Source organism: Oncorhynchus mykiss, chromosome 30, assembly GCF_057628025.1.
Source record: "Oncorhynchus mykiss isolate SJ-2025 chromosome 30, ASM5762802v1, whole genome shotgun sequence".
NCBI lineage: Eukaryota > Metazoa > Chordata > Actinopteri > Salmoniformes > Salmonidae > Oncorhynchus > Oncorhynchus mykiss.
The window spans coordinates 2,892,501-2,919,217 of NC_143051.1; the positions used below are offsets into that span (position 1 = coordinate 2,892,501).

General features: G+C 44.3%; 1 protein-coding gene across 1 annotated transcript in view; it reads left to right on the forward strand.

The window, feature by feature from the left end:
- The window catches only part of angpt2b (angiopoietin 2b), a 70,053-nt gene extending 44,741 nt beyond the window's left edge, over positions 1-25,312 (forward strand). Inside the window, exons 5-9 of the mRNA XM_036971624.2 lie at positions 5,195-5,319; positions 10,851-10,952; positions 17,233-17,399; positions 21,820-21,950; positions 22,722-25,312. Coding sequence (XP_036827519.1) covers positions 5,195-5,319; positions 10,851-10,952; positions 17,233-17,399; positions 21,820-21,950; positions 22,722-22,882 — 686 coding nt within the window. The 3' untranslated portion in view covers positions 22,883-25,312. The remainder of the gene's footprint in view (positions 1-5,194; positions 5,320-10,850; positions 10,953-17,232; positions 17,400-21,819; positions 21,951-22,721) is intronic.
- Positions 25,313-26,717: the final 1,405 nt, after the last annotated feature.

A 26,717-nucleotide genomic window follows, 5' to 3' on the forward strand; every position in this document is an offset into this window, starting at 1 on the left:
TGGTCTCCACTGATATATCCCTTACACAATGTAATATGGTGTATTGTCCTGGAAGAGGTGGTCTCCACTGATATATCCCTTAAACAATGTAATATAGTGTCTCCTATTGCCCTGGAAGAGGTGGTCTACACTGATATATCCCTTACACAATGTAATATGGTGTATTGTCCTGGAAGAGGTGGTCTCCACTGATATATCCCTTAAACAATGTAATATAGTGTCTCCTATTGCCCTGGAAGAGGTGGTCTCCACTGATATCCCTTAAACAATGTAATATAGTGTCTCCTATTACCCTGGAAGAGGTGGTCTCCACTGATATCCCTTAAACAATGTAATATAGTGTCTCCTATTACCCTGGAAGAGGTGGTCTCCACTGATATCCCTTAAACAATGTAATATAGTGTCTCCTATTGCCCTGGAAGAGGTGGTCTCCACTGATATCCCTTAAACAATGTAATATAGTGTCTCCTATTGCCCTGGAAGAGGTGGTCTCCACTGATATATCCCTTAAACAATGTAAACTAGCTTGTTTATTATTGCTCACACTATTTATATTTGGCACAAAATGTACAATGTAACTGGGAATCAAAAACTGCCGACCGGCTCGATCTTATGTAGCGTAACTTGAAATGTTTAGCTTTTAATTATAATTTATTTTTTTACATTAGGATAAAGTAGAGGCTAGAATATGTTAGGAACAATGTGTGAGTAATTCTGCTTTGAAAGTTGATAAACTTGTAACCTCACTTTTGAGAAAATGGCCCTTGAATGTTTGGCCCTTGAACATAACTAATCTTTGTTAAACATAAATACCGAACTTGTTTTTGCATAGATTCCGCGACGCTGTTATCTTTTGACAGCTAAGACCGCTATTTCTTGTCACCGGAATCCCGCTTAACTGACAGGTTAGAGTCTGCTTCCAAGAGCCGCTAACCTAGCTAAGTTGCTAACGTCAAGCTGACAGGTTAGAGTCTGCATCCAAGAGCCGCTAACCTAGCTAAGTTGCTAACGTCAAGCTGACAGGTTAGAGTCTGCTTCCAAGAGCCGCTAACCTAGCTAAGTTGCTAACGTCAAGCTGACAGGTTAGAGTCTGCTTCCAAGAGCCGCTAACCTAGCTAAGTTGCTAACGTCAAGCTGACAGGATAGAGTCCGCTTCCATGAGCTGCTAACCTAGCTAAGTTGCTAACGTCAAGCTGACAGGTTAGAGTCCGCTTCCAAGAGCCGCTAACCTAGCTAAGTTGCTAACGTCAAGCTGACAATGTTTGTCCCAGATGAGTTTTCCAATGGAGCCCTCTTTGTTCGGGAGAAGTAAATGAATGGTTCCAGTGCTGTAGAAGTATCTACTGCAGTACTGTTTCAGAACAAACTGGATCATTAAGAGATCCAATGCAGCAATTTGCTTGCCAAGGATTATTGGCTTGAGGTGACTTCCTTCATCACACGGGTAGCCAGCCTATGTAAGAAACTGGAGAAAACTGCAGAGTGGAATGTTTAACCTTTTCTACACCGGTGTCTGGACAGCGTTCGCGCGTGTTGGATATATCTCCGTCTTGTCGTTTGTTGTTATACGACTGGCCGGTGTTGCCCGGAGTTCGTTGCCAGGGGAGCCATCTCTCTTCTCCCCCATCTGATAGAGGAGTCAAAGAAAAACAAAGAAGAAAAACAAAACACGTTTTTATATGATGGATGGGATCCACCAAAATCATTTGGTTTCCTGGATCCTTTCACAGCATTATAAGGCTGCATTGAGACAATGACTTATCAATGACCCAAGCCCAGCTCAGTTAATCCCTACCATTGTGTCGCTGAGTCATCATAATGCTTCAGCAAAATGTACATTATCCCAGGGGCGTTGGTAGACACAATGTATGTAGCCTAATGTACAGTGGCGAAAGTATTCACCTCCCCCTATTTTGTTGCCTTACAACCTGGAATTAAAATTGATTTTTGGAGGGTTTGTATCATTTGATTTACACAACCACTTTGAAGATACAATAAAAATGTTTTGAAACAAGAAATAAGAAAAAAAAACGGAGAACTTGAGCATAACTATTAATCTCCCCCCAAAGTCAATACTTTGTAGAGACACCTTTTGCAGTAATTACAGCTGCCAGTCTCTTGGGGTATGTCTCTATAAGCTTGGCACATCTAGCCACTGAGATTTGTGTCCTTTCTTCAAGGCAAAACTGCTCCACCTCCTTCAAGTGGATGGGTTCCGCTTGTGTACAGCAATCTTTAAGTCATACCACATATTCTCAATTGGATTGAGGTCTGGGCTTTGACTAGGCCATTCCAAGACATTTAAATGTTTCCCCTTAAACCACTGAAGTGTTGCTTTAGCAGTATGCTTAGGGTCATTGTCCCAGTCTCAAATCTCCTGAAGACTGAAACAGGTTTTCCTCAAAAATGTCCCTGTATTAAGCGCCATCCATCATTCCTTCAATTCTGACCAGTTTCCCAGTTTCCCTGCCGATGAAAAACATCCCCACAGCATGATGCTGCCACCCCCATGCTTCACTGCAGGGATAGTGTTCTTGGGGTGATGAGAGGTGTTGGGTTTGTGCCAGACATAACGTTTACCTTGATGGCCAAAAAGTTCAATTTAAGTCTCATCTGACCAGAGTACCTTCTACCATATGTTTGGGGAGTCTCCCACATGCCTTGTGGCGAACACCAAACATGTTTGCTTATTTTTTTCTGGCCACTCTTCCGTAAAGCCCAGCTCTGTGAAGTGTATGTCCATTACATGAAATCCAAATAAAAATCTATTTAAATTACAGGTTGTAATGCAACAAAATAGGAAAAACGCCAAAGGGGATGAATACTTTGCAATGTATGTCCCTCTAACTGACCTGAATGACTCTGCTGATCCTAAAGATATTGTATGCAGTAATCATGTGCATATGAACCAGATTTATACTGTTAGCACTGAGGCGGTGTGCCCTAGTAGGAAGTCCACTGTGAGCAGCTCACTCTGCACTAACATAAATAACATAAGCATATCTACTTCTGCTAAGCTTCCCAGTAAAGCAATGAAAACAAGCAAACATCCCAGAAAAGTGCTCAAAATAGCCCACATTAACATATGCAGCTTAAGAAACAAGGTTCATGAAATTAATAATTTGCTAGAAACAGATGACATTCATATACTGACTATCTCTGAAACTCACTTAGATAATACCTTTGATGATACAGTGGTAGCAATACATGGTTGTAACATTTACCAAAGGTGGAGGTGTGGCTGTCAATATTCAGAACCACATTCCTGTAAAGATTAGAGGATCTCATGTTAAATAGTGTTGACGTAATATGGCTACAGGTTCATCTGTCAATTTTCACCTCTGAAGGTGTCTGAGTAATCCTCATCTGCCTCACCTAAAGCCCATTCTGGTGGGAAGCTGCTATAGACCACCAAGTGCTAACAGTCAGCATCTGGATAATATGTGTGAAATGCTTGATAATGTATGTGATATCAACAGAGAAGTATATTTTCTGGGGGATGTAAATATTGACTGGCTTTCATCAAGCTGCCCACTCAAGAAAAACCTTCAAACTGTAACCAGTGCCTGCAACCTGGTTCAGGTTGTCAGTCAACCTACCAGGGTATTTACAAACAGCACAGGAATTAAATCATCAACATTTACAAACAGCACAGGAATTAAATCATCAACAACATCACATCTACCGACTGATATTGCCAACTACTTGAATGATTTTCTCATTGGCAAGATTAACAAATTTAGGCATGACATGAAAGCAACAAATGCTGACACTACACATCCAAGTATATCTGACCACATTATGAAAGACAATAATTGTAATTTAGAATTTTGTAAAGTGAGTGTGGAAGAGGTGAAAATGATTAATTAAGTAATTATTGTTGTCTATCAACAATGACAAGCAACCGTGGTCTGACAACTTGGATGGACAATTACTGAGGGTAATAGCGGACGATATTGCATCTCCTATTTGCCACATCTTCAATTTAAGCCTACTAGAGAGTGTGTGCCCTCAGGCCTGGAGGGACGCAAAAGTCATTGCACTACTCAAGAATAGTAAAGCCCCCTTTACGCGCTCAAATAGCCGACCAATCAGCCTGTTACCAACCCTTAGTAAACTTCTGGAAAAAATGGTGTTTGAGCAGATACAAGGCTATTTTACAGTAACCAAATTGACAGCAAACTTGCAGCAGCACCCTTATAGGGAAGGACGGCACTTACACAAATGACTGATGATTGGCTGAGAGAAATTGATTATAAAAAGATTGCGGGGGCTGTTTTGTTAGTCTTCAGTGCGGCTTTTGACATTATCGACAATAGTCTGCTGCTGGAAAAACATGTGTGTTATGGCTTTACACCCCCTGCTATATTGTGGATAAAGAGTTACCTGTCTAACAGAACACAGAGGGTGGAAGCCTATCCAACATATTCCAGGTAGAACCAGGAATTCCCCAGGGCAGCTATCTAGGCTCCCTACCTTTTTCAATCTTTACTAACGACATGCTACTGGCTTTGAGTAAAGCCAGAGTGTCTATGTATGCGGATGACTCAACACTATACATGTCAGCTACTGCAGTGAATGCAATGAATGCAACACTTAACAAAGTTCATTTCAGAATTGGTGGCAAGGAATAAGTTAGTCTAGATGTTGTAATGAATAATGTGGAAATTTAGCAAGTTGAGGTGACTAAACTGCTTGAAGTCAGTCGAGTGGTCAGGTGCCACAAAGAGGGACTTAGGAAAATTGCAACTGGCTCAGAACAGGGCAGCACAGCTGGCCCTTGGATGTTCACAGATAACTAATATTAATAATACGCAGGTCAATCTCTCCTGGCTGAAAGTGGAGGAGAGATTGACTTCGTCACTACTTGTATTTGTGAGAGGTATTGACATGGTGAAAGCATTGAGCTGTATGTTTAAATGACTAGCACAGAGCTCAGACACACATGCACACCCCACAAAACATGCCACCAGAGGTCTCGCTTCACAGTCCCCATTTCCAGAACACACTATGGTAGGTGCACATTACTACATAGAGCCATGACTACATGGAACTCTATTCCACATCAGGTAAGTGCTATCCCTCTCTACCCAGAAATACCAAGTACATAGTCATTATCCTGAATGCTATCACTCTCTACCTAGATATACACAGTACATAGTCATTATCCTGAATGCTATCCCTCTCTACCCAGAAATACCCACTACACCCAAAGAGGAGCCAGTGATCTACAGAAACTGTGCTGAAATCTTCCGATCTGGGCTCACAGAGAATGGTGTCCACAGCATACGACCCCCGAACTCTACCCGCACAGTGAAGGTAAGGGGTTACGACCCCCAACTCTACCCACACAGTTAAGGTAAGGGGTTACGACCCCCTAACTCTACCCACACAGTTAAGGTAAGGGGTTATGACCCCCTAACTCTACCCACACAGTTAAGGTAAGGGGTTATGACCCCCTAACTCTACCCACACAGTTAAGGTAAGGGGTTATGACCCCCTAACTCTACCCACACAGTGAAGGTAAGGGGTTACGACCCCCAACTCTACCCACACAGTGAAGGTAAGGGGTTACCTTCACTCCATGCATTTAAAACACATTAAGGCCTGGAGGGATAGAGAGGGGGACTGTGTGGATGTTTTATTGTATTAGAGACACATTGAGGCCTGGAGGGACAGAGAGGGGGACTGTGTGGATGTTTTAGTGTATTGGAGACACAGAGAGGGGGACTGTGTGGATGTTTTCATGTATTGGAGACACATTAAGGCCTGGAGGAACAGAGAGAGAGTCATAATTACTGAAGAGACCCTCCACCGACCTGAAGAAGCTTCTGCCAACTCCCCACTGACTACTCTACTCTTACAGTCTGAAGACAACAGAAGCCAGGTGTATGTCTCTGCTGCTGTGGGTGTCTACCAGCTGAGGCAAGGTTTACACAGCTGGTGTGGGAAACGTTTCAAATGGCATCCTTTTCATGACATAGTGCGCTACTTTTGGAGGAGGAGGTGGAGGTGGTGGTGGTGGGGGTGGAGGAGGCGGTGGTGGTGGAGGAGGAGGTGGTGGTGGTGGAGGAGGAGGAGGTGGTGGTGGTGGTGGGGGTAGAGGAGGAGGTGGTGGTGGAGGAGGAGGTGGTGGTGGTGGTGGAGGAGGAGGTGGAGGTGGTGGTGGTGGTGAAGGTGGAGGAGGAGGTGGTGGTGGTGGTGGAGGAGGAGGAGGAGGTGGTGGTGGTGGTGGAGGAGGAGGAGGAGGTGGTGGTGGAGGTGGAGGAGGAGGTGGTGGTGGAGGAGGAGGTGGTGGTGGTGGTGGAGGAGGAGATGGAGGTGGTGGTGGTGGTGAAGGTGGAGGAGGAGGTGGTGGTGGTGGTGGAGGTGGAGGTGGCCTGTAGGGTTCTATTTGGGACACATGATAGACTCCAGCAGTGTCACCCCAGTGCTTTCAATCTCTGCCATCAAAAACCATCTACTCTCACTCACTCACTCACTCACTCACTCACTCACTCACTCACTCACTCACTCTACTCATTCTACTCATGAAAATGCACAAAACATGGCATATTCTTACCGATTATAAAAAGATACAGAAAAGGCTATTTCTACGGTGCGGTCCCTGCAGCATTATAACACAAGAGATTTGGCCTTGAATAGCTCAGCCCTATCCAAAGCATATGAGTATGGAGAATTCAGTATGGAACTGTTCAGAAACAACACAATACATTGCCTTCTCTCGGGAATTGGATTTCTTTACAAAAAATCTATTTAAAAATCTATGTCAGGTCCCATGGTCTGAATTCAGAATGTTGTTTGGAAAACCCAGGGACCAGATCCTTGGCTGAATGTCAGACTTTGAGGTGGAGGAAGAGGTGGATGTGGAGGAGGGGGAGGTGGTGGTGGAGGAAGTGGAGGTGGTGATGGTGGAGGAGGAGGCGGAGATGGTGGATGGGGATATGGAGGAGGAGGTGGAGGTGGTGGAGGAGGAGGGGGTGGAGGAGGAGGAGGTGGTGGATGTGGATGTGGAGGAGGAGGTGGGGGAGTAGGAGCAGGTGGTGGAGTAGGAGCAGGTGGTTGAGGAGGAGGTGGAGGTGGTGGAGTAGGAGGAGGTGGAGGTGGTGGAGTAGGAGGAGGTGGTGGAGGAGGAGGTGGATGTGGATGTGGATGAGGTGGTGATGGTGCAGGAGGAGGAGGAGGTGGTGATGGAGGAGGTGGTGGTGATGGAGGAGGTGGTGATCTCTCTCGCTCCCTCCCTTTGTTCTCCTTGGACACTGACAATATTAAGTGTATCATTCCTTTTGGATGAAGATAAAATGAGAGACAGAGGCCAGCAGTCCAACAGGCAGCCTGACACCTGAGGCTGTGAGTCTGTCCAGAGGTCTTCTAGTGGAGAGAGAGAGAGAGAGAGAGAGAGAGTCTTCCTAGTGAAAACGGAGAGAGAGAGAAAGAGAGAGAGAGAGTATTACTAGTGAAAACACAGAGAGAGAGAGAAAGTCTTCCTAGCGAAAACACAGAGAGAGAAAGAGAGAGAGACCAGAGGTATTCTAGTGGAGAGAGAGAGAGAGAGAGTCTTCCTAGCGAAAACACAGAGAGAGAAAGAGAGAGAGACCAGAGGTATTCTAGTGGAGAGAGAGAGAGAGAGTCTTCCTAGTGAAAACACAGAGAGAGAGAGAGAAAGAGAGAGAGACCAGAGGTATTCTAGTGGAGAGAGAGAGAGAGAGTCTTCCTAGTGAAAACACAGAGAGAGAAAGAGAGAGAGACCAGAGGTATTCTAGTGGAGAGAGAGAGAGAGAGTCTTCCTAGTGAAAACACAGAGAGAGAGAGAGAAAGAGAGAGAGACCAGAGGTATTCTAGTGGAGAGAGAGAGAGAGAGTCTTCCTAGTGAAAACACAGAGAGAGAGAGAAAGAGAGAGAGACCAGAGGTATTCTAGTGGAGAGAGAGAGAGAGAGTCTTCCTAGTGAAAACACAGAGAGAGAGAGAAAGAGAGAGAGACCAGAGGTATTCTAGTGGAGAGAGAGAGAGAGAGTCTTCCTAGTGAAAACACAGAGAGAGAGAGAAAGAGAGAGAGACCAGAGGTATTCTAGTGGAGAGAGAGAGAGAGAGTCTTCCTAGTGAAAACACAGAGAGAGAGAGAAAGAGAGAGAGGCCATTGAAACATCAATCAGCCTTTCAGACTGTAGACCTATACTGATTATTGAAACATAAATCTATTTTTAAGAAAGCCTGACATTGACATTGATATAGCTGGTAGGAAATGGTTAGATTTGACTCAGGGAATACTGACATTGATTAAGGTACTGTATATTTACAATTTAAACATGCATTCTTGGAGTGCAAGAATCTCAAAAACCTGTTACTGGGATTACCATCTCAATTCATTAACTATTGTATTGCTGTGCCTTTACATATAGCAGATACTCATATAGATGTCACGGGCCCTGTTCAGGTGTTCTGTAACCAGAAGTGGGTTTACCTGTCCAGCTGTTCTGTAACCAGAAGTGGGTTTACCTGTTCAGCTGTTCTGTAACCAGAAGTGGGTTTACCTGTTCAGCTGTTCTGTAACCAGAAGTGGGTTTACCTGTCCAGCTGTTCTGTAACCAGAAGTGGGTTTACCTGTTCAGCTGTTCTGTAACCAGAAGTGGGTTTACCTCTACAGGTGTTCTGTGACAAGAAGTGGGTTTACCTGTTCAGCTGTTCTGTAACCAGAAGTGGGTTTACCTCTATAGGTGTTCTGTGACCAGAAGTAGGTTTACCTGTTCAGGTGTTCTGTGACCAGAAGTGGGTTTACCTGTTCAGGTGTTCTGTTACCAGAAGTGGGTTTACCTCTACAGCTGTTCTGTGACCAGAAGTGGGTTTACCTGTTCAGCTGTTTTGTAACCAGAAGTGGGTTTACCTCTACAGGTGTTCTGTGACCAGAAGTGGGTTTACCTCTACAGCTGTTCTGTAACCAGAAGTGGGTTTACCTCTACAGCTGTTCTGTGACCAGAAGTGGGTTTACCTGTCCAGCTGTTCTGTAACCAGAAGTGGGTTTACCTGTTCAGCTGTTCTGTAACCAGAAGTGGGTTTACCTGTTCAGCTGTTCTGTAACCAGAAGTGGGTTTACCTGTCCAGCTGTTCTGTAACCAGAAGTGGGTTTACCTGTTCAGCTGTTCTGTAACCAGAAGTGGGTTTACCTCTACAGGTGTTCTGTGACAAGAAGTGGGTTTACCTGTTCAGCTGTTCTGTAACCAGAAGTGGGTTTACCTCTATAGGTGTTCTGTGACCAGAAGTAGGTTTACCTGTTCAGGTGTTCTGTGACCAGAAGTGGGTTTACCTGTTCAGCTGTTCTGTAACCAGAAGTGGGTTTACCTATACAGGTGTTCTGTGACCAGGAGTAGGTTTACCTGTTCAGGTGTTCTGTTACCAGAAGTGGGTTTACCTCTACAGCTGTTCTGTGACCAGAAGTGGGTTTACCTGTTCAGCTGTTTTGTAACCAGAAGTGGGTTTACCTCTACAGGTGTTCTGTGACCAGAAGTGGGTTTACCTCTACAGCTGTTCTGTAACCAGAAGTGGGTTTACCTCTACAGCTGTTCTGTGACCAGAAGTGGGTTTACCTGTCCAGCTGTTCTGTAACCAGAAGTGGGTTTACCTGTTCAGCTGTTCTGTAACCAGAAGTGGGTTTACCTGTTCAGCTGTTCTGTAACCAGAAGTGGGTTTACCTGTCCAGCTGTTCTGTAACCAGAAGTGGGTTTACCTGTTCAGCTGTTCTGTAACCAGAAGTGGGTTTACCTCTACAGGTGTTCTGTGACAAGAAGTGGGTTTACCTGTTCAGCTGTTCTGTAACCAGAAGTGGGTTTACCTCTATAGGTGTTCTGTGACCAGAAGTAGGTTTACCTGTTCAGGTGTTCTGTGACCAGAAGTGGGTTTACCTGTTCAGCTGTTCTGTAACCAGAAGTGGGTTTACCTATACAGGTGTTCTGTGACCAGGAGTAGGTTTACCTGTTCAGGTGTTCTGTTACCAGAAGTGGGTTTACCTCTACAGCTGTTCTGTGACCAGAAGTGGGTTTACCTGTTCAGCTGTTTTGTAACCAGAAGTGGGTTTACCTCTACAGGTGTTCTGTGACCAGAAGTGGGTTTACCTCTACAGCTGTTCTGTAACCAGAAGTGGGTTTACCTCTACAGCTGTTCTGTGACCAGAAGTGGGTTTACCTGTTCAGCTGTTTTGTAACCAGAAGTGGGTTTACCTCTACAGGTGTTCTGTGACCAGAAGTAGGTTTACATGTTCAGGTGTTCTGTAACCAGAAGTGGATTTATGTGTTCAGCTGTTCTGTAACCAGAAGTGGGTTTACCTCTACAGGTGTTCTGTGACCAGAAGTGGGTTTACCTGTTCAGGTGTTCTGTGACCAGAAGTGGGTTTACCTCTACAGGTGTTCTGTAACCAGAAGTGGGTTTACCTGTTCAGGTGTTCTGTAACCAGAAGTGGGTTTACCTGTTCAGGTGTTCTGTAACCAGAAGTGGGTTTACCTCTACAGGTGTTCTGTAACTAGAAGTGGGTTTACCTCTACAGGTGTTCTGTAACCAGAAGTGGGTTTACCTGTTCAGGTGTTCTGTAACCAGAAGTGGGTTTACCTGTTCAGGTGTTCTGTAACCAGAAGTGGGTTTACCTCTACAGGTGTTCTGTAACCAGAAGTGGGTTTACCTGTTCAGGTGTTCTGTAACCAGAAGTGGGTTTACCTCTACAGGTGTTCTGTAACCAAAAGTGGGTTTACCTGTTCAGGTGTTCTGTAACCAGAAGTGGGTTTACCTCTACAGGTGTTCTGTAACCAGAAGTGGGTTTACCTCTACAGGTGTTCTGTAACCAGAAGTGGGTTTACTTCTACAGGTGTTCTGTGATATGAAGACGAGAGGTGGAGGCTGGACTGTGCTGCAGCATCGTAGAGACGGAGCCGTGGATTTCCACCGTGGATGGAGGGATTACAAGATGGTATGTTCACTAGAACTTAACACAAGATGGTATGTTCACTAGACCTTAACACAAGATGGTATGTTCACTAGACCTTAACACAAGATGGTATGTTCACTAGACCTTAACACAAGGTTCACTAGACCTTAACACAAGATGGTATGTTCACTAGACCTTAACACAAGATGGTATGTTCACTAGACCTTAACACAAGATGGTATGTTCACTAGACCTTAACACAAGATGGTATGTTCACTAGACCTTAACACAAGATGGTATGTTCACTAGACCTTAACACAAGATGGTATGTTCACTAGACCTTAACACAAGATGGTATGTTCACTAGACCTTAACACAAGATGGTATGTTCACTAGACCTTAATCACAAGATGGTATGTTCACTAGACCTTAAACACAAGATGGTATGTTCACTAGACCTTAACACAAGATGGTATGTTCACTAGAACTTAACACAAGATGGTATGTTCACTAGACCTTAACACAAGATGGTATATTCACTAGAACTTAACACAAGATGGTATGTTCACTAGAACTTAACACAAGATGGTATGTTCACTAGACCTTAACACAAGATGGTATGTTCACTAGAACTTAAACACAAGATGGCATGTTCACTAGAACTTAACACAAGATGGTATGTTCACTAGAACTTAAACACAAGATGGTATGTTCACTAGAACTTAAACACAAGATGGTATGTTCACTAGACCTTAACACAAGATGGTATGTTCACTAGAACTTAAACACAAGATGGCATGTTCACTAGAACTTAACACAAGATGGTATGTTCACTAGAACTTAAACACAAGATGGCATGTTCACTAGAACTTAAACCCAAGATGGTATGTTCACTAGACCTTAACACAAGATGGTATGTTCACTAGACCTTAACACAAGATGGTATGTTCACTAGAACTTAACACAAGATGGTATGTTCACTAGACCTTAACACAAGATGGTATGTTCACTAGAACTTAACACAAGATGGTATGTTCACTAGACCTTAACACAAGATGGTATGTTCACTAGAACTTAAACCCAAGATGGTATGTTCACTAGACCTTAACACAAGATGGTATGTTCACTAGAACTTAACACAAGATGGTATGTTCACTAGACCTTAATCACAAGATGGTATGTTCACTAGACCTTAACACAAGATGGTATGTTCACTAGAACTTAACACAAGATGGTATGTTCACTAGACCTTAACACAAGATGGTATGTTCACTAGACCTTAATCACAAGATGGTATGTTCACTAGACCTTAACACAAGATGGTATGTTCACTAGACCTTAACACAAGATGGTATGTTCACTAGACCTTAACACAAGATGGTATGTTCACTAGACCTTAACACAAGATGGTATGTTCACTAGACCTTAAACACAAGATGGTATGTTCACTAGACCTTAACACAAGATGGTATGTTCACTAGACCTTAACACAAGATGGTATGTTCACTAGACCTTAACACAAGATGGTATGTTCACTAGACCTTAACACAAGATGGTATGTTCACTAGACCTTAACACAAGATGGTATGTTCACTAGACCTTAACACAAGATGGTATGTTCACTAGACCTTAAACACAAGATGGTATGTTCACTAGACCTTAACACAAGATGGTATGTTCACTAGAACTTAATCACAAGATGGTATGTTCACTAGACCTTAACACAAGATGGTATGTTCACTAGACCTTAACACAAGATGGTATGTTCACTAGACCTTAACACAAGATGGTATGTTCACTAGACCTTAACACAAGATGGTATGTTCACTAGACCTTAACACAAGATGGTATGTTCACTAGAACTTATACACAAGATGGTATGTTCACTAGAACTTAACACAAGATGATATGTTCACTAGACCTTAACACAAGGTTCACTAGACCTTAACACAAGATGGTATGTTCACTAGACCTTAACCCAAGATGGTATGTTCACTAGACCTTAACCCAAGATGGTATGTTCACTAGACCTTAAACACAAGATGGTATGTTCACTAGAACTTAACACAAGATGGTATGTTCACTAGAACTTAACACAAGATGGTATGTTCACTAGACCTTAACACAAGATGGTATGTTCACTAGACCTTAACACAAGATGGTATGTTCACTAGACCTTAACACAAGATGGTATGTTCACTAGACCTTAACACAAGATGGTATGTTCACTAGACCTTAACACAAGATGGTATGTTCACTAGACCTTAACACAAGATGGCATGTTCACTAGAACTTAACACAAGATGGTATGTTCACTAGACCTCAACACAAGATGGTATGTTCACTAGACCTTAACACAATATGGTATGTTCAGTAGACCTTAACACAAGATGGTATGTTCACTAGACCTTAACACAAGATGGTATGTTCACTAGACCTTAACACAAGATGGTATGTTCACTAGACCTTAACACAAGGTTCACTAGACCTTAACACAAGATGGTATGTTCACTAGAACTTAAACACAAGATGGTATGTTCACTAGACCTTAAACACAAGATGGTATGTTCACTAGACCTTAACACAAGATGGTATGTTCACTAGACCTTAACACAAGATGGTATGTTCACTAGAACTTAACACAAGATGGTATGTTCACTAGAACTTAAACACAAGATGGTATGTTCACTAGACCTTAACACAAGATGGTATGTTCACTAGAACTTAACACAAGATGGTATGTTCACTAGACCTTAACACAAGATGGTATGTTCACTAGAACTTAACACAAGATGGTATGTTCACTAGAACTTAAACACAAGATGGTATGTTCACTAGACCTTAACACAAGATGGTATGTTCACTAGAACTTAACACAAGATGGTATGTTCACTAGAACTTAACACAAGATGGTATGTTCACTAGACCTTAACACAAGATGGTATGTTCACTAGAACTTAACACAAGATGGTATGTTCACTAGAACTTAAACACAAGATGGTATGTTCACTAGACCTTAACACAAGATGGTATGTTCACTAGACCTTAACACAAGATGGTATGTTCACTAGACCTTAACACAAGATGGTATGTTCACTAGAACTTAACACAAGATGGTATGTTCACTAGACCTTAAACACAAGATGGTATGTTCACTAGACCTTAACACAAGATGGTATGTTCACTAGACCTTAACACAAGATGGTATGTTCACTAGAACTTAACACAAGATGGTATGTTCACTAGAACTTAAACACAAGATGGTATGTTCACTAGACCTTAACACAAGATGGTATGTTCACTAGAACTTAACACAAGATGGTATGTTCACTAGAACTTAACACAAGATGGTATGTTCACTAGACCTTAACACAAGATGGTATGTTCACTAGACCTTAACACAAGATGGTATGTTCACTAGACCTTAAACACAAGATGGTGTGTTCACTAGACCTTAAACACAAGATGGTATGTTCACTAGAACTTAACACAAGATGGTATGTTCACTAGACCTTAAACACAAGATGGTATGTTCACTAGACCTTAACACAAGATGGTATGTTCACTAGAACTTAACACAAGATGGTATGTTCACTAGACCTTAACACAAGATGGTATGTTCACTAGAACTTAAACACAAGATGTCAACCAGATCTTCTTTGGTAGGTCTGTGTAAGAGTCCTTTTCTGTAGTATTTCACTGAAATAGTAGTCAGAGGCTGGGTTGTCTAAGGCAGACTGTTTCACATTACGTTCATCTCAACACAAGTATTTTTCCGTGTGTCGTTCAAATATCTAACATCATTTGTTTTAAATAAAGTCAGACTTTTATTTCAGTGTGTTATCGTGGACAATTCTCAGAGTGTATGAGAGAACGTCATTTATTTAGTTTGGGAATCTGTTTTTGTCACAAGACTTCATCCAAAATCAAGATAGCAAAGTCTCTGAATCACAGGTGGGTTGGGGGGGTCAGTGGTCCAGGGGTCAGTAGTCCAGGGGTCAGTGGTCCTGGATTCATCCCTCTGACTAGACAGCAGGTTTCAATGAATCTAAGGCGGGGTGGACGAGAGGTTTGGAGAGGGTTTAGGACTGGGGAGGCGTGGGATACAGACGGATCTGTGATCTGGGATGACCCTGGTTGTTTTCGTAGGCCAACCCTCTTGTTCCTCTACGACACTCCCTGTTGTTGCACCTGCACTCTCTCTGTCCCTCCCTGACGGTGTCCGATCCCTACACACACTCACCACACCATATCAGAGGCTCACACAGACAGACAGACAGACAGACAGACAGACAGACAGACAGACAGACAGACAGACAGACAGACAGACAGACAGACAGACACCTCGATCAGATCACATACCCCCCTCACACAATTGAATCAGTCACTTCAGACTCAGGGGGCTTTCTGACATGAAAGGACCGACTGACCTTTCTGAGGTGGTCAAGAGATCCCATGTAGAGTACTGGGGGTCATAGGGACTAGTTAACAGGACCAGTAGAGATCCCATGTAGAGTGCTGGGGGTCATAGGGACTAGTTAACAGGACCAGTAGAGATCCCATGTAGAGTACTGGGGGTCATAGGGACTAGTTAACAGGACCAGTAGAGATCCCATGTAGAGTACTGGGGGTCATAGGGACTAGTTAACAGGACCAGTAGAGATCCCATGTAGAGTGCTGGGGGTCATAGGGACTAGTTAACAGGACCAGTAGAGATCCCATGTAGAGTACTGGGGGTCATAGGGACTAGTTAACAGGACCAGTAGAGATCCCATGTAGAATACTGGGGGTCCTGAGAGACTAGTTAACAGATCAGTAGAGATCCCATGTAGAGGACTGGGGGTCCTGAGAGACTAGTTAACAGGATGTTAACTGTTTGTCCCAGCTTTAGATCCTGCTGTAGTAGGGAAATCCCAAGTGTTTCCCAAATGCCACCCTTCTCCCTATATAGTGCACTACTTTTAACCAGGGTTCATAGGTGGCCCATAGGACTCAAGTCAAAAGTAGGGCACTATATAGGTAATAGAGTGACACGTTGGACTCAATCGCAATGTTGTCCAATACTCGGCACAAACTGATCTTTGATGTTCTCACTGCCGTCAATAGTCATGATACACAGAAACGCCCACACGGAAGGGGAAATGCATGATTCTCTTTGAGATCCTTAAATCACAGTCTGAGGATACGAGAGACTCTGCTTTTGGCTGTTTGATGAAACCAGTTGCTGATTCACTTCCTTCTGCTGCAGATTTAATTGTTTGGTTTGGAAATGGACTAGTCAAAAAATGGATCGCGCCACAAACATGCTTTTTCAATATATTTTTCTCAAGAACAATATTTTTACAAGTGGATGATAAATATTTGGCCCCAGTCAGAGCGTGGGAGTATGGAGTTTTAACGTCAGAGTAAAATCAGGCCTTCTGGACAGATATTAAACGCTCCCAGACCTCATTCTCACATTCACGTAACCAACAAGAACTGACAGACAGAGACCGACCAAGGAGAGAGTGAGAGACAGAGAAATGCAGGGACTAACTGTTTATTTTTTTTTATTTGATTTTTTACCTTTATTTAACTCGGCAAGTCAGTTAAGAACAACTTCTTATTTTCAATGACGGTCTAGGAACAGTGGGTTAACTGCCTGTTCAGGGGCAGAACGACAGATTTGTACCTTGTCAGCTCGGGGGTTTGAACTTGCAACCTGTCTGTAGGAGGTCAGAGATATACCAGATATACAGGGACTAACGGTCTGTAGGAGGTCAGAGATATACAGGGACTAACGGTCTGTAGGAGGTCAGAGATATACAGGGACTAACGGTCTGTAGGAGGTCAGAGATATACCAGGACTAACTGTCTGTAGGAGGTCAGAGATATACAGGGACTAACTGTCTGTAGGAGGTCAGAGATATACAGGGACTAACGGTCTGTAGGAGGTCAGAGATATACAAGGACTAACTGTCTGTAGGAGGTCAGAGATATACAGGGACTAACGGTCTGTAGGAGGTCAGAGATATACAAGGACTAACTGTCTGTAGGAGGTCAGAGATATACCACATATACAGGGACTAACGGTCTGTAGGAGGTCAGAGAGGGATTGTCAGAAGTTATCAAGTTATTAACATTTGCTCATTCACTTTCCTCAGTCAAAATAATGTAACTCTTTACTCATAATATTCCTCATGTCTCTTCATCTCTCTCAACAGTAGAATGACATTCACATCTTAACACATCTCTGTTGATGTCATCTGTACCCTCGGAAGCGATGTGAGTCATATGACCCTTCGTTCAGTTTGTCCTCTTCCACTAACCGTACCCTTTGCAGGGTTTCGGGGATCCCTCGGGAGAGTACTGGGCAGGAAATGATCTCATCCATCTGCTGACCAGCTCCCAGGAGTACAGTCTCCAGGTGCAGCTGAAGGATGACGAGGGGAACGAGGCCTACTCCCACTACGATCACTTCTATATAGACGCAGAGGACAAAAACTACAGGTACCAGCATGCAATGCTCCCATTACGATCACTTCTATATGGACGCAGTGGACAAAAACTACAGATACCAGCATGCAATGCACCATCCCACAGCAGGGAAGGCCAAGAGTCAAATCAAATCAAATATTATTTGTCACATGCTTCAAAACCACCTGTGTGGACGAACAGTGAAATGCTGACCTCCCAACAATGCAGAGAGAAACAAAAGGAAAATAATGACTCAAGGAATAAATACATTTTAGAGTAATGATAACTTGGCTATTTACAAGGGGCACTACTTGTACTGTAGGTAGGGGTAAACGATAGATAATAGACAGTAACAGCAGCATATGCGATGAGTCAAAAGAGTCAATGGGTTAACTAACTGTTTATCAGTCTTGTTTATCAGTCTTATGGCTTGGGGGTAGAAGCTGTTCAGGGTCCTGTTGGTTCCAGACTTGGTGCATCGGTACTGCTTGCTGTGTGGTAGCAGAGAGAACCGTCTATGGTTTGGGGGTAGAAGCTGGTCAGGGTCCTGTTGGTTCCAGACTTGGTGCATCGGTACCGCTTTCCGTGCGGTAGCAGAGAGAACAGTCTATAACTTGAGGTCGGATTGCGGGTTCATAGGGAACGAAGTCCATATTTCTCACACTTATACTAAGTGAGATTTTATCCTCAATCAGTCTTACTATTGTGTTAAAACTCTTCTGACATGTTAAGCTCTTAGAGCTATGTCTCAATCAGATCCGAATCAGGAAACTAAGTGGAAGTAACCCTGATTCTCGGGAGAGTTTGGTAAATAGTTGTGTTTCTGAAAGGCATATATGACCGGAGGTAATTGAATGAACCTGTAACCCTGGCAAGTCATCCAGCATGATCCACACTTTAACTGAGTCCTTCCCTTCCTTATCGCCGGGTTGAAAGTAAAAGGACGAAAGAATAGATAATGTGATCTGTCTAGAAAAATTTGATGGAGTGTTTGAAAATGGCTGGAGGTATTTGACACAGTGATATTCTTTGTGATGAGTAACAACGTTACCTCGACATTTAGATCCAGGATTATCCTTAAATTACCTAAAATCCTACAAAGTTACCTAGACATTTAGATCCAGGACCATCCTTATTAAATGACCTAAAATCCTCAGTGTGTTGACGCAGTATTCATCCTCCTCTGTGTGTGACAAGCCCCCTGAATGGTGTTGGTGTTGGTGAGCTGTCAGATCTGTTGCCAACATCTGCTGAGCAGCACTCCATCTCACCTCGTTGTGTATGTGCTAGGTACATTATCATGCTGAGAACACTTGCTCTCCGCTGGTTTTCCTCTCCAGGGTTGGGTTCATTTAGGGACCTCCCCAGCCAGAGGCCTGTGGTGCTAGGCTTTTACCCAGCCAATGCAGCCCCTACTCGGCCAAGGCATCCCCTTCTCAAGCTTTCTCTGGCTAATTCAACCTCTTCTCTAGCTTTCTCTGGCTAATTCATCCCCTTCTCAAGCTTTCTCTGGCTAATTCAACTTCTTCTCAAGCTTTCTCTGGCTAATTCAACCTCTTCTCAAGCTTTCTCTGGCTAATTCATCCCCTTCTCAAGCTTTCTCTGGCTAATTCAACCTCTTCTCAAGCTTTCTCTGGCTAATTCAACCTCTTCCCAAGCTTTCGCTCGCTAATTCAACTTCTTCTCAAGCTTTCTCTGGCTAATTCAAACTCTTCCCAATCTTTCTCTGGCTAATTCAACCTCTTCTCAAGCTTTCTCTGGCTAATTCAACCTCTTCCCAAGCTTTCTCTGGCTAATTCAAACTCTTCCCAATCTTTCTCTGGCTAATTCAACCTCTTCTCAAGCTTTCTCTGGCTAATTCAACCTCTTCCCAAGCTTTCTCTGGCTAATTCAAACTCTTCCCAATCTTTCTCTGGCTAATTCAACCTCTTCTCAAGCTTTCTCAGGCTAATTCAACCTCTTCTCAAGCTTTCTCTGGCCAGTAAAACCGATTATCTAGCCTTCTCCACACAAGGCAACCCCTTATCCATATGTAACCCCTGCTCTGGACCAGTCCAGTCACCCAATTACTCCAACCTCTTCCAACCATCCAACCAAGGAAGGCCAACCCTTCGCCCAGTGTTTCCAAGCCAAAGCAGCATCTTCTCCAGCCCCCTCTCCCATCTGTCCCTGTAACTAAGGCAGTCAGACCCATAGCCAGCCCCCTCTACCATCGGTAGCTAAGGCAGTCTCATATCCATAGCCAGCCCCTCTACCATCGGTAGCTAAGGCAGTCTCGTATCCATAGCCAGCCCCCTCTCCCATCTGTCCCTGTAACTAAGGCAATCAGACCCATAGCCAGCCCCCTCTACCATCGGTAGCTAAGGCAGTCTGACCCATAGCCAGCCCCCTCTCCCTTCTGTCCCTGTAACTAAGGCAGTCAGACCCATAGCCAGCCCCCTCTACCATCGGTAGCTAAGGCAGTCCGACCCATAGACAGAGGGGAAGAGTCAGGCAGTTAGACCCAGAGGGGAGGAGGAAGAGGAAAGGGAGGCGGAAGAGGAGAGAGAGGAGGGAGGAGGGAGGAGGGAGGAAGAGGAGGAGAGGAGGAGGAGAGGGAGGAGGAGAGAAGGAGGAGAGGGAGGAGGGAGGAAGAGGAGAGGGAGGAGGGGAGGAGGAGAGGAGGATGAGGAGAATGAGGAGTCCTTAGAGGTAGGTGTTTAGTCCCAGGGTCCTTAGCTTAGTGATGAGCTTGGAGGGCATTATGGTGTTGAACACTGAGCTGTAGTCAATGAACAGCATTCTCATGTAGGTGTTCCTTTTGTCCAGGTGGGAAAGGGCAGTGCGGAGTGCAATAGAGATTGCATCATCTGTGGATCTGTTGGGGCGGTGTGTAAATTGGAGTGGATACAGGGTGTCTGGGATGATGGTGTTGATGTGAGCCATGACCAGCCTTTCATAGCATTTCATGCTACATATGTGAGTGCTACAAGGCAATAGCCATTTAGGCAGGTTACTTTTGCATTCTTGGACACAGGGATTATGGTGGGTCAGGGAGAGGATGAAAATGTCAGTGAAGACAATTGCCAACTGGTCAGCGCATGTTCTGAGTACATGTGCTGGTTGCCCTGCGGCCTTGTGAATGTTAACCTGTTTAAAGGGCTTACTCACATCAGTGATCACACAGTCGTCCGGAATGGCCGGTGCTGTCATGCATGGTTCAGTGTTGCTTGCCTCGGAAGTGAGCATAGAAGGCATTTAGCTCATCTGGTCGGCTCGCGTCACTGGACAGCTCACGGCTGTGTTTCCCTTTCTACACCATGATAGTTTGCAAGCCCTGCCACATCCGTCGAGTGTCAGAACAAGTGTAGTAGGATTCAAATGTGATTTTTGTACTGTATTGATGCTTTGCCTGTTTGATGGTTCGTCAAAGAGTGTTCCAGGATTTATTATAATCGTTCAGATTAGCCTCTTCCTTTTCCCATCTCCAGTCTCCACTAGCCGGCCTCTTCCTTTTCCCATCTCCAGCCTCTACTAGCCGGCCTCTTCCTTTTCCCATCTCCAGTCTCCACTAGCCGGCCTCTTCCTTTTCCCATCTCCAGCCTCTACTAGCCGGCCTCTTCCTTTTCCCATCTCCAGTCTCCACTAGCCGGCCTCTTCCTTTTCCCATCTCCAGTCTCCACTAGCCGGCCTCTTCCTTTTCCCATCTCCAGCCTCCACTAGCCGGCCTCTTCCTTTTCCCATCTCCAGTCTCCACTAGCCGGCCTCTTCCTTTTCCCATCTCCATTCTCCACTAGCCGGCCTCTTCCTTTTCCCATCTCCAGCCTCCACTAGCCGGCCTCTTCCTTTTACCATCTCCAGCCTATCAGACTGTTAAATAGTCTCCACTAGCCGGCCTCTTCCTTTTCCCATCTCCATTCTCCACTAGCCGGCCTCTTCCTTTTACCATCTCCAGCCTATCAGACTGTTAAATAGTCTCCACTAGCCGGCCTCTTCCTTTTCCCATCTCCAGTGTCCACTAGCCGGCCTCTTCCTTTTACCATCTCCAGCCTATCAGACTGTTAAACAGTCTCCACTAGCCGGCCTCTTCCTTTTCCCATCTCCAGTGTCCACTAGCCGGCCTCTTCCTTTTACCATCTCCAGCCTATCAGACTGTTAAACAGTCTCCACTAGCCGGCCTCTTCCTTTTCCCATCTCCAGCCTATCAGACTGTTAAACAGTCTCCACTAGCCGGCCTCCGCCAAGTACCCTGACCTGAACCTTAACCACTTTTTTAGCCGGCTTCCACCCGGTACTCTACCCCTCACCTAAGAGCCTGCTGCCCTACTGTTGGAGCTAGAAACACAAGCATTTAGCTGCACCTACGATAACATCTGCAAATATGTGTACGATTTGATTTGATTTGGACCGACTTAATCTGGGCCTGGAAAATGGGCCCTATGTGTTGACAGTTCTGGTCCGTTCCCTCTCCCAGTCTCCATGCCCAGGGGTTCAGTGGTACTGCTGGTCGCACCAGTAGTCTGACCCAGCCTGGGACCCAGTTCAGCACCAAGGACCGAGACAACGACCGCTGCTCCTGCAAGTGTGCCCAGATGTCTTCTGGAGGTATTCAGATCCCTGCTTCATCTTTCTCTCTTTCCCTACTTTCTATCTTTCCTCTCACTTCCTGTTTCATCTTTCTCTCTTTCCCTACTTTCTATCTTTCCTCTCACTTCTTGTTTCATTTTTCCCTACTTTCTATCTTTCCTCTCACTTCCTGTTTCATCTTTCTCTATTTCCCTACTTTCTATCTTTCTTCTCACTTCCTGTTTCATCTTTCTCTATTTCCCTACGTTCTATCTATCTTTCCTCTCACTTTATTTTCATGACTTCCTGTTTCATCCTCATGTAAAGTAGTACATGAACCTTCATGAAATCACTTTTTATGACCTTTGACCCATTTGACCACACAACCTGCTTTTCCCTCTTTGTTCCATTCTCTCTCCACTAGGTCCTAACCTCTAATCCCTGACCTCTGCCCTCTCCACTAGGTCCTGACCTCTCCCCTCTCCACTAGGTCTAGGTCCTGACCTCTGCCCTCTCCACTAGGTCCTGACCTCTGCCCTCTCCACTAGGTCCTGACGTCTGCCCTCTCCACTAGGTCCTGACCTCTGCCCTCTCCACTAGGTCCTGACCTCTCCCCTCTCCACTAGGTCCTGACCTCTCCCCTCTCCACTAGGTCCTGACCTCTGCCCTCTCCACTAGGTCCTGACCTCTGCCCTCTCCACTAGGTCCTGACCTCTGCCCTATCCACTAGGTCGGTGGTTTGAGGCGTGTGGTCCCTCTGCCCTCTCTCTTCTTGACACTTAACCTCTAACCCTCTCCCCTCTCCACTAGGTTGGTGGTTTGAGGCGTGTGGTCCCTCCAACCTGAACGGTATCTACTACGCTGGCGTCTCCAACGTGGTCCGTTACAACGGCATCAAGTGGTACTACTGGAAGGGCGCCAGCCTCATGGCGACCATGACGACCATGATGGTTCGACCCGCAGGCTTCTGAGGGATAACAGCTGCGATAGCTGATGATTTCAAAGGGGTAGCGACTGATGACATCACCCTGACTGACTGACTGATGAGCGAATAATGAAGTTTGACAGACATTTGGAATACGATATTTGAGTGGCGATTTTAGAAATGTTTGATTGATGGATATGTTTAAAGGTTGTTTTTTTTTCTCCAAAAATGTATTCTGTTGGCCTCCCAAGTGGTGCAGTGGTCTAAGACACTGCATCGCAGTGCTAGCAGTGCCACTAGAGATTCTGGGGTCGAGTCCAGTCTCTGTCGCAGCCGGACCGCGACCGGGAGACCCATGGGGCGGCGTGCAATTGGCCTAGCATAGTTTGGGTTAGGGGAGGGTTTGGGAGGTCCTTGTCCCATCGCGCTCTAGCGACTCCTGTGGCGGGCCGGGCGCAGTGCAAGCTGACACGGTCGCCAGGTGTACGGTGTTTCCTGCGACACATCGGTGCGGCTGGCTCCCGGGTTAAGTGGGCATTGTGTCAAGAAGCATTGCGGCTTGTTCTGGTTGTGTATCCGAGGAAGCACGGCTCCCGACCTTCACCTCTCTCTTCACCTCTCCTGAGTCCGTACAGGAGTTGCAGCGATGAGACAAGACTGTAACTACCAATTGGTTACCACGAAATTGGGGAGAAAAAGGGGTATTAACATTTAAAAAAAAATGTGAACATGTATTCTGTTTTAGAGATTTTTCCCACTAAAATGGCACATAGGCAACAACTTAAACATGTGTTTTCTAATGTAATTGTACTGTGACTTCAGTTATTTGTTGTTGCAGCCTGATTTCTGAATGGATTAAATATATTTTTTCTCAACCATCTATGTACCATAACAACAAAGTGAAAATTATGTTTTTAGAAAAATGAAATACAGAAATATCTCATTCACATAAGTATTCACACCCCTAAGTCAATACTTAGTAGAAGCACCTTTGACATCGATTACAGCTGTGGAGAAGTCTTTAAGAGCTTTCCACACCCATTATTCTTTTCAACAATCTTCAAGCTCTGTTCAATTGGCTGTTGATAACCTTTTCCACGTCTTGCCGTTGATTTTCAAGTAGATTTAAGTCAAAACTGTTACTATGTCATTCAGGAACATTCACTGTCATCTTGGTAAGCTACTCCAGTGTATATTGGCCTTGTGTTTTAGGTTACTGTTTTAGGTTACTGTCCTGCTGAAAGGTGAATATGTCTCCCAGTAGCTGGTGAAAAGCAGACTGAAACAGGTTTTCTTCTAGGATCCTGCCTGTGCTTAGCTCCATTCCATTTATTTTTGTCAAAAAAACTCCCCAGTCCTTAAAGATTACAAGCATACCCATAACATGACAAAACTATGCTTGAAAATATGGAGAGTGGTACTCAGTTATGTGTTGTATTGGATTTGCCCCAAACACAACACTTTGTATTCAGGACAAACAGTTCATTCCTTTTTTGTTACCTTGTTGCAAACAAGATGGATATTTTGAAATATGTTTTATTATTTTCAACACTAACCTGTCATTTAGGTTAGTATTTTGGAGTAACTACAATGTTGTTGATCCATCCTCAGTTTTCTCTTATCACAGCCATTAAACTCTGTAACTGTTTTAAAGTCACCATTGGCCTCATGGTGAAATCCCTGAGTGGTTTCCTTCCTCTCCAGCAACTGAGTTAGGAAGGACGCCTGTATCTTTGTAGTGACTGGGTGTATTGATACACCATCCAAAGTGTAATTAATAACTTCACCATGCTCAATGGGGATATTCAATGTCTTATTTTTTTTACCCATCTACCAATAGGAGCCCTTCTCTGTGAGGCACTGGAAAACCTCCATGGTCTTTGTGGTTGAATCTGTGTTTGAAATTCATTGCTCGACTGAGGGGCCTTACAATTATCTGTACGTGTGGGGTACAGAGATGAGGTAGTCATTCAAAAATCATGTTAAACATTATTATTACACAGCGAGTTCATGCAACTGATCATGTGACTTGTTCAGCACATTCTTACTCCTGAACTTACTTAGGCTCGTCATAACAAAGGGGTTTGAATCCTTACAGTATTGACTTTTCATATATATTTAATTTGTAAAATTAAAAACAAAAACATAATTCCACGTTGACATTATGGGGTATTATGTATGACACAAAATCTCAATTTAATACATTATAAATTCAGGCTGTAAACACAACAAAAATATGGAAAAAGTCCAGGGGTGTGAATACTTTCCAAACGTTATGGATAATGATCTATTGAAGCTTAGTGTCTAGAGAACTTTAACAGGAACTCGTTCTGTCTGTTTCCTGCTCTGCCAATCAGAGGTGATTGTAAAACCTTTTTTTTTTAATGAGATAATTATCCTCATAAAAGTGCATGTTTTTACAAGCATATTTACTTTCCCAACTGTACAAAATAAAAATCATTATTTTAAAAGAGAATAAGCGGTCTTTGGCTGCCTCTACTCCAAATACGTTTGTGTTACTTTGTCACCGTTTCCAGTGTGTTACATAGAGAACCAGGAGATCTGCTCAGGGTACTACAGAGGTCAGAACAGACCCCTTCTCTAAGGCTACTACACCCCTTCTCTAAGGTTACTACAGAGGTCAGAACAGACCCCTTCTCTAAGGGTACTACAGAGGTCAGAACAGACCCCTTCTCTAAGGGTACTACAGAGGTCAGAACAGACCCCTTCTCTAAGGGTACTACAGAGGTCAGAACAGACCCCTTCTCTAAGGGTACTACAGAGGTCAGAACAGACCCCTTCTCTAAGGGTACTACAGAGGTCAGAACAGACCCCTTCTCTAAGGGTACTACAGAGGTCAGAACAGACCCCTTCTCTAAGGGTACTACAGAGGTCAGAACATACCCCTTCTCTAAAGTTACTACAGAGGTCAGAACAGACCCCTTCTCTAAGGGTACTACAGAGGTCAGAACAGACCCCTTCTCTAAGGGTACTACAACCCTTCTCTAAGGGTACTACACCCCTTCTCTAAGGGTACTACACACCTTCTCTAAGGGTACTACAGAGGACAAAACAGAGCCCTTCTCTCAGGGTACTTACTCTACTCTATCCTCTACTCTCTCCTCTACTTTCTTCCTCTCCTCTCTCCTCTACTCTCTCCTCTACTCCTCCGCTTTCTTCTACTCTCTCCTCTCCTCTCCTCTCCTCTCCTCTCCTCTCCTCTCCTCTCCTCTCCTCTCCTCTCCTCTCCTCTCCTCTCCTCTCCTCTCCTCTCCTCTCCTACCCCCTAGGGGTATGGATATCTATGTGGCTGTAGTGTAATGTCAATATCATGGTATCTTCATATTATATAGTGGGTCATTATGTGTCAATAACTTGGCATCTTAGCAGATGCTTTTATCCAAGACATCTTGCAGTCAGCCATGCGTTTCAGGGAAACAACACAAAGCTGATTTGAGTCTATCTTATTATTTGGTCGCATCACTGAACGATTCCATTACAATGATAACCAATACACTAAATGGAATTTCATATTCCATCATAAACAAATTACTTCACAGTTGTTGTTGTGGTTAGAGACTCCAGGCTCCTGGAGTCAGACTGGCGATGTGTCCTAAATCGTACCCTAATCCCTATTCCCTGTATACTATTCCCTATTCCCTGTTCCCTATTCCCTGTTCACAGTTCCATATTCCTTATTCCCTATTCCCTGTTCTCTATTCCCTGTTCCATATTCCTTATTCCCTATTCCCTGTTCTCTATTCCCTGTTCCATATTCCTTATTCCCTATTCCCTGTTCTCTATTCCCTGTTCCCTATTCCCTGTTCCCTATTCCCTGTTCCCTATTCCCTGTTCCATATTCCCTGTTCCATATTCCTTAT